The sequence below is a fragment of the Piliocolobus tephrosceles genome, chromosome 12, assembly GCF_002776525.5.
Source record: "Piliocolobus tephrosceles isolate RC106 chromosome 12, ASM277652v3, whole genome shotgun sequence".
Lineage (NCBI taxonomy): Eukaryota > Metazoa > Chordata > Mammalia > Primates > Cercopithecidae > Piliocolobus > Piliocolobus tephrosceles.
In genome coordinates, this window is record NC_045445.1 from 94,636,336 (window position 1) to 94,654,685 (window position 18,350).

General features: G+C 44.6%; 1 protein-coding gene across 1 annotated transcript in view; it reads left to right on the forward strand.

Annotated features, from left to right (window-relative positions):
• Positions 1-16,361, forward strand: part of ITIH6 (inter-alpha-trypsin inhibitor heavy chain family member 6) — a 64,757-nt gene extending 48,396 nt beyond the window's left edge. Inside the window, exons 5-12 of the mRNA XM_026451704.1 lie at positions 4,554-4,627; positions 6,037-6,208; positions 7,288-9,321; positions 11,132-11,224; positions 12,275-12,310; positions 12,476-12,589; positions 14,876-15,253; positions 16,150-16,361. Of these exons, the coding sequence (XP_026307489.1) occupies positions 4,554-4,627; positions 6,037-6,208; positions 7,288-9,321; positions 11,132-11,224; positions 12,275-12,310; positions 12,476-12,589; positions 14,876-15,253; positions 16,150-16,361 (3,113 nt within the window). The remainder of the gene's footprint in view (positions 1-4,553; positions 4,628-6,036; positions 6,209-7,287; positions 9,322-11,131; positions 11,225-12,274; positions 12,311-12,475; positions 12,590-14,875; positions 15,254-16,149) is intronic.
• The last annotated feature ends 1,989 nt before the right edge of the window (positions 16,362-18,350 follow it).

Sequence of the window (18,350 nt, forward strand, 5' to 3'; positions counted from 1 at the left end):
ACAAAGGGAAGCCCATCAGACTGACAGCAGATCTCTCGGCAGAAACTCTACAAGCCAGAAGAGAGTGGGGGCCAATATTCAACATTCTTAAAGAAAATAATTTTAAACCCAGAATTTCATATCCAGCCAAACTAAGTTTCATAAGTGAAGGAGAAATAAAATCCTTTACAGATAAGCAAATGCTTAGAGATTTTGTCACCACTAGGCCTGCCTTACAAGAGACCCTGAAGGAAGCCCTAAACATAGAAAGGAACAACCAGTACCAGCCATTGCAAAAACATGCCAAAATGTAAAGCCCATCGAGGCTAGGAAGAAACTGCATCAACTAACGAGCAAAATAACCAGTTAATATCATAATGGCAGGATCAACCTCACACATAACAATATTAACCTTCAATGTTAATGGACAAAACGGTCCATTTTAAAGACACAGACTGGCAAACTGGATAAAGAGTCAGGACCCATCAGTTTACATCAGGAGACCCATCTCACATGCAGAGACATATATAGGCTCAAAATAAAGGGATGGAGGAAGACCTATTAAGCAAATGGAAAACAAAAGAAAGCAGGGGTTGCAATCCTAGTCTCTGATAAAACAGACTTTAAACCATCAAAGATCAAAAGAGACAAAGAAGGACATTACATAATGGTAAAGTGATCAATTCAACAGGAAGAGTTAACTATCCTAAATATATATGCACCCAATACAGGAGCACCCAGATTCCTAAAGCAAGTCCTTAGAGACTTACAAAGAGACTTAGACTCCCATACAATAATAATGGGAGACATCAACACCCCACTGTCAACATTAGACAGATCAAAGAGACAGAAAGTTAACAAAGATATCCAGGAATAGAACTCATCTCTGCACCAAGCAGACCTAATAGACATCTACAGAGCTCTCCACTGCAAATCAACAGAGTATACATTCTTCTGAGCACCACATCACACTTATTCCAAAATTGACCACATAATTGGAAGTAAAGCACTCCTCAGCAAATGTAAAAGAACAGAAATTATAACAAACTGTCTCTCAGACCACAGTGCAATCAAACTAGAACTCAGAACTAAGAAATTAAATCAAAACCGCTCAACTACATGAAAACTGAACAACCTGCTCCTGAATGACTACTGGGTACATAACAAAATGAAAGCAGAAATAAAGATGTTCTTAGAAACCAGTGAGAACAAAGATACAACTTACCAGAATCTCTGGGACACATTTAAAGCAGTGTGTAGAGGGAAATTTATAACACTAAATGCCCACAACAGACAAACCCACAGATAATATCATACTGAGTGGGCAAAAACTGGAAAAATTCCCTTTGAAAACTGGCACAAGACAGGGATGCCCTCTCTCACCACTCCTATTCAACATAGTGTTGGAAATTCTGGCTAGGGCAATCAGGCAAGAGAAAGAAATCAAGGGTATTCAGTTAGGAAAAGAAGAAGTCAAATTGTCCCTGTTTGCAGATGACATGATTGTATATTTAGAAAACCCCATTGTCTCAGCCCAAAATCTCCTTAAGCTGATAAGCAACTTCAGCAAAGTCTCAGGATACAAAATTAATGTACAAAAATCATAAGCATTCTTATACATCAGTAACAGACAAACAGAGAGCCAAATCATGAATGAACTTCCATTCACAATTGCTTCAAAGAGAATAAAATACCTAGGAATCCAACTTATAAGGTATGGAAAGGACCTCTTCAAGGAGAACTACAAACCACTGTTCAGTGAAATGAAAGAGGACACAAACAAATGGAAGAACATACCATGCTCATGGATAGGAAGAATCAATATCGTGAAAATGGCCATACTGCCCAAGGTTATTTACAGATTCAATGCCATCCCCATCAATCTACCAATAAGTATCTTCACAGAATTGGAAAAAACTGCTTTGAAGTTCATATGGAACCAAAAAAGAGCCCGCATTGCCAAGACAATCCTAACTCAAAAGAACAAAGCTGGAGGCATCACACTACCTGACTTCAAACTGTACTACAAGGCTACAGTAACCAAAACAGCATGGTACTGGTACCAAAACAGAGATATAGACCAATGGAACAGAACAGAGTCCTCAGAAACGATACCACACATCTACAGCCATCTGATCTTTGACAAACCTGAGAGAAACAAGAAATGGGGAAAGGATTCCCTATTTAATAAATGGTGCTGGGAAAATTGGCTAGCCATAAGTAGAAAGCTGAAACTGGATCCTTTCCTTACTGCTTATACGAAAATTAATTCAAGATGGATTAGAGACTTAAATGTTAGACCTAATACCATAAAAACCCTAGAAGAAAACCTAGGTAGTACCATTCAGGACATAGGCATGGGCAAGGACTTCATGTCTGAAACACCAAAAGCAACGGCAACAAAAGCCAAAATTGACAATGGGATCTAATGAAACTAAAGAGCTTCTGCACAGCAAAAGAAACTACCATCAGAGTGAACAGGCAACCTACAGAATGGGAGAAAAGTTTTGCAATCTACTCATCTGACAAAGGGCTGATATCCAGAACCTACGAAGAACTCAAACAAATTTACAAGAAAAAAACAACCCCATCAAAAAGTGGGCAAAGGATATGAACAGACATTTCTCAAAAGAAGATATTCATACAGCCAACAGACACATGAAAAAATGCTCATCATCACTGGCCATCAGAGAAATGCAAATCAAAACCACAATGAGATACCATCTCACACCTGTTAGAATGGCAATCACTAAAAAGTCAGGAAACAACAGGTGCTGGAGAGGATGTGGAGAAATCATAACACTTTTACACTGTTGGTGGGATTGTAAACTAGTTCAACCATTATGGAAAACAGTATGGCAATTCCTCAAGGATCTAGAACTAGATGTACCATATGACCCAGCCATCCCACTACTGGGGATATATCCAAAGGATTATAAATCATGCTGCTATAAAGACACATGCACATGTATGTTTATTGTGGCACTATTCACAATAGCAAAGACTTGGAGTCAACCCAAATGTCCATCTGTGACAGACTGGATTAAGAAAATGTGGCACATATACACCATGGAATACTATGCAGCCATAAAAAAGGATGAGTTTGTGTCCTTTGTAGGGACATGGATGCAGCTGGAAACCATCATTCTTAGCAAACTATCACAAGAATAGAAAACCAAACACTGCATGTTCTCACTCATAGGTGGGAACTGAACAATGAGATCATTTGGACTCAGGAAGGGGAACATCACACACCGGGGCCTATCATGGGGAGGGGGGAGGGGGGAGGGGGAGGGATTGCATTGGGAGTTATACCTGATATAAATGACGAATAGATGGGTGCTGACGAGTTGATGGGTGCAGCACACCAACATGGCACAAGTATACATATGTAACAAACCTGCACGTTATGCACATGTACCCTAGAACTTAAAGTATAATAATAATAAATAAATAAATATACCAATTAAAAGACAGAGACTCTCAGTGTGTATAATAAAATAAGACCAAATTGTAGGTTGTTTATAGAAAACCACTTTAAATATAAAGACACAGATAAATCAAAAGCAAAGGGATAGAGAAAGATATACCATGCTAACACAAATTAAAGAAAGCTGGCTGGGGTAGCTGTATTAGTTTTGGACAAAATAGACTTCAAAGCAAGGAAATTTTCAGCAATAAACAGTTGCATTATATTATATAACAATAAAACAAATACAATGGTAAAGGGGAAATCTCCAAGAAGACAAACAATCCTTAATGTGCATGCAGTGAACAACAACATACCAAAATATATGAAGTAAAAACTGATGAAACTGGAAGGTAAAAATATATGAATCCACTATTATAATTAGATACTTCATCATCCCTTTATCAGTGATTGACAGATTCAGCAGGCAGAAAATCAGTAAGGACATAGTTGAACTGAACAGCACCATCAATTAACTGGATTGAATTGACATTTCTAGAATACTTTATTCAACAACAGCAGATTACACATTCATCTCAAGCTCACATGGAGCATTTACCAAGACAGACCATATCCTTGGCCTTAAAACATACCTTAACAAATTTAAGCCGGGCGCAGTGGCTCAAGCCTGTAATCCCAGCTCTTTGGGAGGCCGAGACGGGTGGATCACGAGGTCAGGAGATTGAGACCATCCTGGCTAACAGGGTGAAACCCCGTCTCTACTAAAAAATACAAAAAAATAACCGGGCGAGGTGGCGGGCGCCTGTAGTCCCAGCTACTCGGAGGCTGAGGCAGGAGAATGGCGTGAACCCGGGAGGCGGAGCTTGCAGTGAGCTGAGATCCGGCCACTGCACTCCAGCCTGGGCGACAGAGCGAGACTGTGTCTCAAAAAAAAAAAAAAAATTTAAATCATATAAATCATTACCAAGTATGCTTTCAAATCAAATGAAATTAAACTAGAAGTCAACTACAGAAAGATAGCCGGGAAATCTCAAAGTAACTGGAGATTAAACAGCACACTTCTACAAACAATCTATTCCTGGTCAACAAGAGATTCTGACTTCTAGGACCTCATAGGCTCTCACTTTTCTACTGCTCTTCTCAGGAAAAGCCATCCTATTAAGTCTCTTCCCTCTCAATGGAAACAAGAGTGTGGTGCTTAGCTCCCTGTCCCAGAATGTATGACTTATCCCCAGAGCTCTCCCTATGGCAGAAAAGACTCTAATCCACTTAGAAGCATTCAAGACATTTCCTATCAGTTTAAGGTGTAGAGAAAGGTGGTTCTCAAGTGTCCTTCCCGTGGTCTCTGAAATCCATACCTATATAAAGGATTGAAAGCATAATATCATAATATTGTGCTTAGGGTCACTGGACTTAAAACCTCCCAAATGTGGATTTGAATCCCTTGTCCATCAATGACTAGCTGTGTGACCTTAAGCAAGTCACCACCTCTCTGAGTCTCAGTGTCATCACCTGTAAAATGAGGATAATATTAGTACCTTCTTCATTGTGTTGCTGTGATAATTAAATGAGCTGATGCATCTAAAGGATTTAGCACAGTGCCTGGAACATAGCAAGTGTCCTGTAAATGATACCTAATAGTAGATCCTATATACTGTATTCCCTGAACCTCCTATGGGCCTAGCCCTATGTTTGTGTTGCCATAGAGGGGGGAGACAAGAAAAAGAAGCATTATAAACCCTTCTCTCAAAGAGTTCAATATTTGGATAGAAAGTAAAAATATTTCATGTAAAACAGTCAGCGAACAGACTGGGACAGGGAATATCTAAGTGAGAAGGGCACGGGTCAGGGTTGGCAACTTAAGGAAGAACTTTCCAGAGAAGGAGCAACTGAAAGAACAGTAAAGATGTGAATAAATAAAGGGAAGTTGGAGAGGAGTGTGCTATCTAAAGAGCACAAAAGAGCAAGGTTTATGGAGTTAAACTGGAATCTGAGTTTTCTAGGGGCTGGTGAGACTAACCTGGAAGAAATGGAGGGTGAGGCAGAAGAGCAGATTACAGCAGAACCAAAGCATGCAAAGTCATTGAAAGGCAGCTATAAAGACCTGGGATCATAAAGGTCCTAAACATTAGAATCCTGGAATCATTGAATCCTGGGTCATGGAGCCCAGGAACCATATAGCAAATGAATTCTAGAGCTCTAAAAACATGGAGCTTGAACCTTTTAGACCATCAGCATCCAATATGACTTTCGTGATGACAGAAAACACCTAAAATTCTGTGCTATCTCATATAGTAGCCACTGGCAACATGTGGCTATTGAACACTTGAAATGTGGCTACTGCAAGTAAAGAATTAAATGTTTAAATTTTTCTTTAATTTTAGCTAGTTTATATTCAAATATAAGTAGCTACATGTGACTATTATTAGCTACCATATTAAACAGTGCAGTTCAATGCCTTGGAACCCATATTTTCACCTGAGAATCCTAGATTCACAGAGTCCTGCAGTCAGAGGGTCTTAAAACCATATAACACTTAGATTTTAATGCCTTGTGTAGAAAAAGCCTTTCAATCTCATAGACCTCAAGTCTTGTCCCATTCCCTTCATTTCATCCATATCCCACAGACTAAAAAGGCCATGAATGTGATCCTCAGTGACCTTCGAGCCAATGACTACTTCAACATCATATCCTTTTCTGACACAATTAATGTCTGGAAAGCTGGAGGCTCTATCCAGGCCACCGTCCAGAATGTCCACAGTGCCAAGGACTACCTGCATCGCATGGAAGCCGATGGTTGTAAGTGTTAGATCTACCCACCCAAATGGGCAGGCTGTGGTGATATAGGAAATTCCCGAAACCCTCTCTTCATTCCCCCATCCTCCTCAACTCTCACAGTGCCTGAAATATCAAGACTACATTTCTTTTTTTTTTTTTTTTTTTTTTGAGACGGAGTCTCGCTTTGTCGCCCAGGCTGGAGTGCAGTGGCCGGATCTCAGCTCACTGCAAGCTCCGCCTCCCGGGTTTACGCCATTCTCCTGCCTCAGCCTCCTGAGTAGCTGGGACTACAGGCGCCTGCCACCTTGCCCGGCTAGTTTTTTGTATTTTTAGTAGAGACGGTGTTTCACTGTGTTAGCCAGGATGGTCTCGATCTCCTGACCTCGTGATCCGCCCGTCTCGGCCTCCCAAAGTGCTGGGATTACAGGCTTGAGCCACCGCACCCGGCCTCAAGACTACATTTCACACAAATATGGTCCTTTGTCCTCTGTGTTCTCCCATCACCCTTTCCTTGTAGAAAGAGCACAGCTGATTCTCCATGTGTCTTAGGACACATTTCTTTTTGGCCTCAGTTTCCTCCTCTTTAAAGCAAACACTTGAAAGAATTTGCTAAACTTTCTTCAAATCAATAATCTAGATATTTATTTCCATGCATTTGAGAAAGCTGCTGCCCCGATTCTAGCTTTTGAGCAATCATCTCCGACAACTGCTGAATTCTCCTCTATCCACTGCCTCCTGTCAACTCTGTCCTTTCTTCCCCTGTAGCAAGAAGAAGGCAGGGGGTGGGGGGTGCTATCCTTGGGAACCTGCCAGTCTCGCTGGGGAATGAGACATCTCCCCCCTCGACCCTGCACCACCAAGGAAACAGACAAAGAACAGTGTGAGACAGAGAGTGATAAAAGCCAAGGGCATGTGGGCCTCAATGTCAGATCTCAGCAAGTCTGGGTGGGAGTGGAGAAGTTGGGAAGGAGAAACAGTGGATACTGCCTGAGCAAAGATAAGGAGCTGCGAGCCTGGGAGGTTGGTGAGGTGCCCAGTTTGTCTGCAATGGGGGTAGAAGTGACCACAGAAGATGGTCTCACAATATATTCCCCAATTAGGGACCGACATCAACTCAGCTCTGCTGGCAGCTGCTTCATTGCTGAACCATAGCAACCAGGAGCCTGGGAGGGGCCCCAGTGTGGGGAGGATCCCTCTTATCATCTTCCTGACAGATGGGGAGCCCACGGCTGGCGTGACGACCCCCAGTGTGATCCTCTCCAATGTCCGTCAGGCAGTAGGCCACAGGGTATCCCTTTTCAGCTTGGCCTTTGGGGATGATGCTGACTTTACACTGCTGCGTCGCCTGTCCCTGGAAAACCGGGGAATAGCCCGGCGCATATATGAGGACACTGATGCGGCCCTACAGCTGGAGGGCCTCTATGAGGAGATCTCCATGCCTCTGCTGGCAGATGTGCGTCTGAACTACCTGGGCGGCTTGGTTGGGGCCTCCCCTAGGGCCGTTTTCCCCAATTACTTTGGTGGCTCAGAGCTGGTGGTGGCAGGACAGGTACAGCCAGGCAAACAGGAACTGGGCATCCACCTGGCAGCCCGTGGCCCCAAGGATCAGCTTCTTGTGGCCTGCCACAGTGAAGGGGCCACCAACAACAGCCAGAAGACCTTTGGTTGCCCAGGGGAGCCAGCCCCCAATGTGGCCCACTTCATCCGCCGCCTCTGGGCCTATGTCACCATTGGAGAGTTGCTGAACGCACGCTTCCAAGCTCGTGACACCACCATTCGCCACCGGCTGGCTGCCAAAGTCCTCAACCTGTCCCTTGAATACAACTTTGTCACACCTCTGACTTCGCTGGTCATGGTGCAACCCAAGGAGGCCAGTGAGGAGACCAGGAGGCACACCTCCACCTCTGCTGGGCCAAACACCATAATGCCCTCATCCAGCAGCAGGCATGGCCTAGGGATAAGCACAGCTCAGCCAGCCTTGGTGCCCAGGGTTATCTCCCCCAAATCAAGGCCTGTGAAACCAAAGTTCTACTTATCCTCAACTACTACTGCCTCTACCAAGAAGATGCTAAGTTCCAAAGAGCTGGAGCCATTGGAAGAGAGCCCTCATACCCTATCAACGCCTACATACCCAAAGGCCAAAACTCCAGCACAACAGGATTCTGGCACCTTGGCCCAGGCAACTCTCAGGACAAAACCTACCGTTCTTGTGCCCTCAAATTCTGGTACTCTGTTGCCTCTGAAGCTCAGCACTCTATTACACCAGAATCCTGGTATATTAACCATGAACTCCAAGACACAAGTCCCACCTCTGAAACCTGGCATCCCAGCCTTGCCGAAAGCTGACACTATGAAACATGTTACTCCACTGCATTCCAGACCTGGTGCTCCATCACACCCCCAACTTGGGGCACTCACATCACAGTCACCTAAAGGCCTGCCACAGTCAAGACCTGGAGTCTCTACACTTCATGTTCCCAAGTACCCACCACACAGCAGACTTACGGTTCCTGCTCCCAAGACCCGAAACAACATGCCACACCCCAGGCCTAGAATCCTCTTGTCCAAGACCCCTAAAGTCTCATTATCTCTTAAACCAAGTGCCCCACCACACCAAATTTCCACAAGCATATCAATTTCCAAGCCTGAGACCCCAAATCCCCATATGCCCCAAACCCCACTACCTCCTAGACCTGACAGACCAAGGCCCCCACTTCCTGAGAGCCTAAGCACATTTCCAAATACAATCTCAAGTTCCACAGGTCCCAGTAGTACCACAACCACCTCTGTCCTTGGAGAACCCCTCCCCGTGCCTTTTACTCCCACTCTGCCCCCTGGAAGGTTCTGGCATCAGCATGATCTGCTCCCAGGTCCCCAGAGGACCAGACAAGTTCTGGGACCATCTAGGCCAGGAGTTCCAACAATGAGCCTACTCAACAGCTCCAGGCCTACATCAGAAGGCAGCCCTCCAAACCTGCCAATCTTGCTGCCTTCTAGCGTCCTCCCTGAGGCCATCAGTCTGCTCCTTCTCCCCGAGGAGCTACAGCTGCTGTCTGAATCAATGGTGGAATCCAAGTTCGTGGAGTCCTTGAACCCACCAGTTTTCTATACCTTCCTCACTCCTGATGAAGATGGTGAGTGCCATGGGTGAGAGGTCGAGCCATGAGGGTGAGGTATGAATGGACAGTACTAGGAGCTGGGAATCTACAAGGCGTATGTAGACTCCAGTGATGGGACAGCTGCTTCCTTGCTTGATTGCTTGCTTGCTTTGGGACTTTGGACCAGTTACTTAACTTATCTGGGCCTCAGTATACATGCATGGAATTAGAGGCCTTGGGAGAGGAGGAGTGTTGAGACTGGGAAGGCTGAACAGAAACAAATTGGCCAAGGATTAGCTTTGACATTTGCTTTGTTCGACAAGAGAATTGCTGATGCTTCCCAAGCAGGGGAGGAATGCATCATTGGACAAGGCGGGTCTTATTGGTTTTTCTGTGCTCTGTGAATAGTCCTGCTTAATGACAGGGGTAGAAGAATTGGGGAAGATAATTAAAATTATCTTTAATTTCCAAAAAAATATGAAATAATAAGTTAACATTTGTCAGCTCTTCCTATGCACAAGTACTGCTCTGCATATTGTACTTGTCCCTCATTTAATCCTCACAAGAAACTGTTGACATCTTCATTTTACACGTGAGGAGAATGAAGCACAGAGAGGTAAAATAAGTTTCTCAATGTCACACAGCTAGTCAGAGAGTTGAACTCATACAATCTGGTCACAGAATGAATGTGATTCACCACTCCAGTATCCTGCCTTCCTAAGAGAAGGAGTGACATTTCCTAGATGACCTTATAGGGCAGGATTAGAACACATTGAGGGTGCCTAAATCACAGGGATGCAAATTTGGGTATGACATCCTCTACATGCCTCTCTCCTCAGACACCCCTCCAATATCCTATCCACCCTCAGTTATTGACAATGCTACCTCTAATATATTTACCAAATCCATCCACTTCCCACCACCCCAAATGTCACTGTGCTACAGCAAACCACCATTGTGTCTCACCTAGAAAACTGTTCCAGCCTCCTCACTGGTTTCCCCGCTTCCTCTCCTGTCCTGCTACAGGCCAATCTCTCCCAGCAGCCAAAGGGATCCTTTAAAGACACAAATCACTTCATGCCCCTTCCCTACTTAAAATCCCTCAAGGTTTCCCATCACACTTAGAATGAAGTTAAAAGTCCTCTTCATGGCCAACAGGCTCTGTGTGATCTGCTCCCTACCCCCATTCCTCTAAGACCTCACCCTCTCCCACCCATTCTCTGAACTCCAGCCCCACTGGTCTCTACTTTGCTCCTCCAATGAACACCCTACCCCATCTTCACCCAGAGACTTTTTTCAAGCTACTCTCTCTGCTTCATAATCACCTGACCCGCTTTGTCCTACCCCTTCCTGCTGCCCTCATCCCTTCCATTACCCTTCAAACTCCAGCGCATGCCTTAGATCTCAGCTCAGATCTCCTTACCCACCCTCCCCCAAGCAGGCTACTTCAGGTCTCTGTTTAACTCCTTCGGTCACCCCATTAATTTTTCTAATAACATTTATCACCATTTGTGATAAATTATGATTTCATTCATGTCTGCCACCCCCTACTAAACTATGAGCTTCACCAGGTCAGAAACTATGTCTCTAGTTTTCAACACCATATACCTGATACCTAAGCAATGCCTGAATGAATGAATGGACAAATGAATGTATAAATGCTATAAGGAAGAACTTTGAACATATCTGAGCTTGAAAGATTAAGAGGCTGTGGAGAGCATAAGGTCCCAGTCCTGGAGATGGGCAGGTCAGCCTGCAGAGCCAGTGAGGGCTCTCCTTGTCAGAGGATTGTGAGCTTTTGCCCTGGGAATTTGAAGGGTTTTCTTATTTCTTTTGTGCTTGGCAGGAAGTCCAAACTGGGATGGCGATTCTGAGGAGATCCTGGGAGGAGCTGGAGGCAGCATGGAATCTCAAGGAAGTTCTGTGGGGTTAGCAAAAGGTGAGCAAGGAGCTCCCCTGACAAAGATCCCCTGAGCCTTCATTTCCATTCCACTAGAATTCTTATTGACATTGTGGGAGCCCAGAGGGAGGTAATGTATTAGTTTTCTATTGTTGTGTAACATTTACCACAAATTTAGTGGCTTAAAACAACACCAATTAATAATCTCACAGTTCTGTAAGTCAGTAGTCTAGAAATAGCTTAGTTAGATTCTCTGCTCAGGGTCTCACAAGACTGAAATCAAGGTGTCTGTCACACTGAGCTCTCATCCTCTTCCACACTCATTCACATTGTTAGCAGAATTTAGTTATTTGTGTTGCTGGGACTGAGGTCCCTGTTTACTTGCTGGCTGTTGGCTGGAGGATCGCTGTCAGCTGCAAGAGGTTACCTGGGGCCACTCTCAGTACCTAGAAATCTCCTGCATTCCTTGCCATGTAGTTCCCCTCCATCTTCAAAGGCAGCCATGGAGCATTCCCCTAATGCCAAACCCTTCTCACATTTTAAATTTCTCTGACACCTCTATCTCTGACCTCTAGATGCAAATTTTAAGGGCTTACATGAATAGGTCAGCCCCACCTGGATAATATACTCTTCATAAGGTCAATAGGGTCACATGAAATAACCTATTTCTGGGAGGACATTTCATGATATTCACAGCTCTGGGGATTTTACAGAATGTGTACACCAAGGGATCCTGGGGGCCATCTTAGAATTCTATCTATCACAGGCAGAGAGCAAGAGAAAATAGCATTTGGGCTGGCCTTGAAGGATAACTAGAAATTCATCCCTGGTAGTTAAGGGAAAGGAAAACATTCCAGGTGGCAGGAAAAACAGGAGTAAAGGGTCCCTAGGAAGAGAAGGTAGGACACTCATAACAATAGTTTGGTTGGGCCAGAGCCTAAAGACTGGAGAGCTAGGCAGGGACTAGATTTCAGAAAAGCCTTAAATGCTGAACACAGGAATTTGGCCTTTATCTGGGAGGAGGTCCCAGAATTCCTAGGGATGTGATAGATTAGTCCCTTCCCAACACAGTCTCTCTCTCCTTTGCAGGCACATTACCTAGCATCTTCACCTTCTCCTCCTCAGGTAAGCCAGTCACCCCCATGGCTTCCCTCTTTGAGTACAGGGCAGCTTGTGCACTGGGACTGGGGCTGGGGAAATAGACATAACCTCTTCCCTTTCTCTCCTCTCTCTTCCCCTCTCCCTTCCATTTATTCCTTCAACTTTAGACTTGTATCTTCTGCCTTGCAGTGGACGGGGACCCCCACTTTGTGATCCAAATCCCACACTCAGAAGAGAAGATCTGCTTCACACTGAATGGGCACCCTGGGGACTTGCTGCAGCTCATAGAGGACCCAAAGGCAGGTACGAGCCCTAAGAACTCCATCCCCATACACCACAGCTGGATATATCCATGTCAATACCCCTAGACATTTGTGGGCTAATACCCCAGACACATAGAAATGCACCTCACTAACACATGGTAACACACAAGAACACACCAAGACACACATGAAAACACACGTGAATACGCTCAAACACCAAGATACTCACAGATAAACACACAAAAGGGCATAGAGTAAACTCACACAAATATGATGGAACTTCAAAAAGGTTGTGGTAAAATGGAATTAAATGATAAAAAATTAAAAACATAAACATTATTTCTCAACATAGCTCCATCAAATACAAGATAAGCAAGGATAGCAGTCATTTAGTCCATCCATAAAGAACTGAGGGTCCTGGGAATTTAACCATGTTAATGCAGTATTTTATACATTATTTTAAAATGGAGAAAACTGGGTGCCCTTTAAAGATTGTTTAAGATCAGGAAGCAAAAATAAGTCAGAAGGAGCCAAATCAGGACTGTAAGGTCGATGCCTAATGATTTCCCATCAAAACTCTTGAAAAATTGCCCTTGTTTGATGAGAGAAATGAGCAGAAGGATTGTCATGGTGGAGAAGAATTCTCTGGTGAGGCTTTCCCAGGCATTTTTCTACTAAAGTTTTGGCTAATTTTCTCAAAACATTCTCATAATAAGCAGATATTATCATGCTTTGGCCCTCCAGAATGTCAACTAGTAAAATGTCTTAAGCATCTCCAAAAAACAAGTGCCCATGACCTTTGCTCTTGACAAGTCTGCTTTTGCTTTGACTGAACCACTTCTACCTCTTGGTAGCCATTGCTTTGATTGTGCTTTTGTCTTCAGGATCATACCAATCATACCGATAAAACCATGTTTCATTTTCTGTTATACTTCTTTGAGGGAATGCTTTAGGATCTTGATCCCACTTGTTTAAAGTTTTCATTGAAAGCTCTGCTCTTGTCTGCAGGTGATCTGGGTGCATCTGGTGATGGTTGTGGCACCTGTCGAGTTGAAAGTTTACTCAACTTTAATTTTTCAGTCAGAATTGTGTAAGCTGAACCAACTGAGATGTCTATGGTGTTGGCTATTGTTTCCACTGCTAATTGCCAGTTCTCTTCAATTAGAGCATGAACAAGATGAATTTTTCCTCACAAATTGATGTAGATGGTCTGCAGCTGCAGGCTTCTTCATCTTCAACATTGTCTCATCCCTTCTTAAAACGAGTTATCCATTTGTAAAGTGTTGCTTTCTTTAGGACATTGTCCTTATAAACTTTTCATAAAACACCAATAATTTTACCATTCTTGCACCCAAGCTTCACCATAAATTGTTCTTCCTTCAATTTTAGCAGAGTTCATGCTGCTCTGATAGGCACTCTTTTCAAACTGATGTCTTGTCCTTCTCAATGCTTCAAACTAGATCTGGTTCATCCATGTTGTAACAAATTAGTTTATTTTGGTGCAAAAAATTTTGAAATCCATGCATAGTTTTTCATAAAATGCATTTTCCATGAACTTTTTGAAGACTCCTCATACACACTGTGGTGTACATATTTTGACACTCCTTCCACCCACAAATATGCAAATATGCACCTAGACACATGGTGACACACAATACATGCCCAGATATACACAATGACATGCACATCAACACACTTGGGCATACAAGCACTGAATACCCCCAGGTTAATCCCAATTTCCAGGAATTCAACACATACAGGCAGCAAACATACTCTGTTACTTTAGTTATATGAAAAACACTGATGCATGGAAATACCCACCAAACCAAACAATGAAACAAATCCAGATGCACACACACTGACACTCCAGATACACATCAGTACACACCAACACATAACCAGGTACACACAACATACACTATTGCACAAAGACATATAACACCAACATATCCAGAGGCACATACATAAACATATTACCAAATATATGCACTCTAACATACCATCTTCTCCAAACATGCAGATGTACTGATATGCCCAGAGTTACTCATATGAACATAACCAAACACACACATTACACACTCAGAGGCAAACACATATATATATGCAAACAACCACACTGGGGTAAGCATGTGCACACATACTACATGCCCCCACCCCACACACTGCTCAGGAAGCAGCAGCCAGGTGGACCATGGTAAAAGTAGTTCTATCAGGAGCTGGCCCTCTAGCAACAAATCTGCACTACTTCATCTGCCCATGCTGTGGGTGACCATGTAAACGACCATGCAAAAGCCCCCACTCCAGGCCCACACTCCCCTCCTTCCAGGGCTGCACGTGAGTGGGAAGCTGCTTGGCGCACCACCAAGGCCGGGCCACAAGGACCAGACTCGCACCTACTTCCAGATCATCACAGTCACTACAGACAAACCCCGGGCCTACACTATCACCATCAGCCGCAGTTCTATATCTTTGCGAGGTGAGGGTACCTTGCGCCTGTCCTGGGACCGACCTGCCCTACTGAAGAGGCCCCATCTGGAGCTCTATGTGGCTGCTGCAGCCCGCCTTACCCTCCGCCTTGGGCCCTACCTTGAGTTCCTAGTCCTCCGGCACCGCTACAGACATCCCAGTACCCTGCAACTACCCCACCTGGGGTTCTATGTGGCCAATGGCTCAGGCCTCAGCCCCTCAGCCCGTGGCCTGATAGGTAAGTGCAGCTGAGGCTGAGAGGGGCCAGGGAGCACCAGCCCCCAAAAAGACTCTGTCAGGGTGAAAGACACCTATACCCCCAACCAAGAAGAGGAATCAGAGACAGGCTTTTCCCTCGAGAGCTCCTCATCTTGACAGAGGACAGACCCAGATATGGATACTGAACACAGGAGGGGATCATTGCTGGACAGAAAGCTGCCCAGGGAGCTAGAGAAAACCAGAGTGGGGGAACTTGCCCAGCCTCAGAGCTCAAGAAAAACCTCCTAGAGGAGGTAGACATACCCACACTGAGTCTGAAAGGCTAAACAAGAGTGGAGGAAAGGAACAGAAGTTGGAGGAAATGGAGTTGAGTTGTCAGAGCTGAATGCTAGGATGAGGAATTGGGCTTTATCCTGAAAGCAATGAGGAGCCATGAAGGGTTATAAGCAGAAGAGAGACACGGTCATATCTGGGTGTTACAAAGATCCCTCTGGAGACTGCTATGAAGGGAGGTTGCAGAATGCCAGGCTGTAGGTCAGGAGACACTGGCAGAACCTGAGGCAGAGGCTCACATCAAAGAGTGACAGTGGGTTGAACAGATATTTTTACCTCCTCTGGGTCTCCTCCCTCCTCTTGTTTCCTTCTTTCTAATCTTCCCTGTCTTCTCCAAGCCTTGTTGTCCCCCTTTCTCTGCCATCTCATCCATTTTGGCTCCCTACTTCCATATTACACTCCAGCCCCATCCGGCTCCTGCACAGTTCCCACAATGCCCAGCCTCTTCCCTCCTCTGGTCCTTTGCTGCCCCTCCTTCTTCCTCCTTTAAATCCCTCTGGATTTCCTGCTGAGCTTCCTTGCAGATCTCTAAGCAGGGACTCAGGCCACCTCCCTGACTAGCACTGCATCTCTCTCCCTCAGGGCAGTTCCAGCACGCAGACATCCGACTGGTGACAGGACCTATGGGGCCATGCTTACAAAGGCACCATGGCCCAGATGTGCCTGTGATTCTAGGCAAGAGGCTGCTGAAGGACTCACCAAGGCTGCTGCCCCGCTGGGCTTCCTGCTGGCTGGTGAAGCGCTCTCATGTAGAGCTGCTTCTGGGCCACCCCTACCTCTCCTATGTCCTGTGACGGCTTCTGAATTCCAGAGCCAGGAGACCCGAATTTGGGAGATCTGGAAACCAGGGCATGGGGTGAGCCAGGGACAGAGACCCAAGGACATGAAAGCACACACAGGGACACACAGACTCACGCATGTTCTAAGGAATACATATACCAGCGTATAAAAATACATAGGCATTCAGAGACATAGAGTCAGGGACTCCTGAATCTTCATTGTCCTTTCCCTGACTCCTATGGCATATTTGAGGTTCTCAGAGTTTCCCTAACAAACCGTGCTCACTCCTACCACTGGACCATTGCATGTGTTTTTCCTTCTGCATGAGACACTCTTCCTTTGTTCCTGTAGGTGAATGTAATTCATCCTTCAAGTCCTTGTTGTTACCTCTTCTAGGAGGCCTTTCCTGATGCCTGCCCTAGATTGAGTTTGGTCCTGTCCTCTGGGTTCTTATAGCCCACCCCCATCCCTCCACGCTCACAGAACTTATACTGTGTAGTAATCATCTGTTTACTTGTCTGGATCCCTGACTTAGACTGTGAGCTCTTTGAGGGCAAGGACCTTTTCTGAATCATCTATGTAACCCCAGTGCCTCTCACATAATAGGTGCTTAGTAAATATTTGTTAAAAGAATGAATGAATTAATTAACAAAAAAGGATCCCAAAACATAGCAATAGACAGACATATATACATACTCACAACCAAAGACACAGGATCACACCCAGAAAAACTGTGACAAGGACACAGATATGGATGGAGAATAGAGGGACAGACAAACTTATGGAAACACAGGAATCACAAAACAAACATGGACATAGGGGTATAGAGACATAAAAAGATAGGGAGAGGGAGCCAGAGTGGCAGCATCAGGGACATAAACTCAGAGAAAAAGGAACAGATGTTCTCTGGCTGCATCTCTGTGTCTTCATGGTTTTCAGTTACTGTCCCTGTTACAAAGAGGCAAAGAGTAAAAAAGGTCACTTAGGTACAGACACAAAATGAGTAATGTAAAGACACTGATATATAACTATATACAAAGAGATAGATAAACACAGAGATTCAGACACAAAAGCAGAGGTATCAAGACACACAGAGACATGGGGACATAGGTAACCAGGGAGACACAGACCAGGACCACAGTCCAAGACACCAAGGTCAGAGGGGTAGAAACTCAGAGATACACTGACATACTGATTTGCAGACATGAGGCAGAGAATAGGAGAAGAACACAGAAACACAGGGCCAGAGACATATAAAGATGTAGAAACAGAGACGTTACACAGACCCAGGCTTGGTGACAAAGATAGGGATATAGGCAAAGGGATACACTAAGAGTGAGACAGGAACACAGACTCATATGTTCACAGATCCACAGAGAAAGACATGGAGACTCAGACACTTAAACAGGTACAAGAAAAGAGATAAGGTTCAGGACAGAGACATAAGGACAGGCAAGATGCAGACCCAGGTAAAATGGCGACATTGTGACATAGTGAGACGGACATTGGGAATTCAGAGAGAGAGAACCCAGAACAAGTAGACATAGGAACGTGAGCCCACAAACACAGTCATATGGACACAGGCTAGACACAGACAGAAACACAGGGACATGTCTAGTAAGATAGAAACAGGAACAAGGAAACCTAAACACATAGATCAGACAGACAGAATATAAGCAAATGGGCATAAACATGTGACAAAGAAGTATATCCAGAGAAGCAAGGATGCAAAGTCACAGAACCAAAATGCACCTGGCAACACCAGAAAAAGTTACACACAAGTCGACAACCACAGCCACAACAGAAAACATGGGAACAGGGAATCAGACCCAGGTACACAGAGATAGTGGCTTAAAGATAAAAAGATGTGGAACCAGACACCAGATGCAAACAGAGAGGCAGGAACACAGAGGAGGTGAGCCAGACCAAAACAAAACTAGGGGCAGAGTGACACAGAAAGAGAAACAGATGCAGAAAGACACGCTGACAAACAGACTCATAGA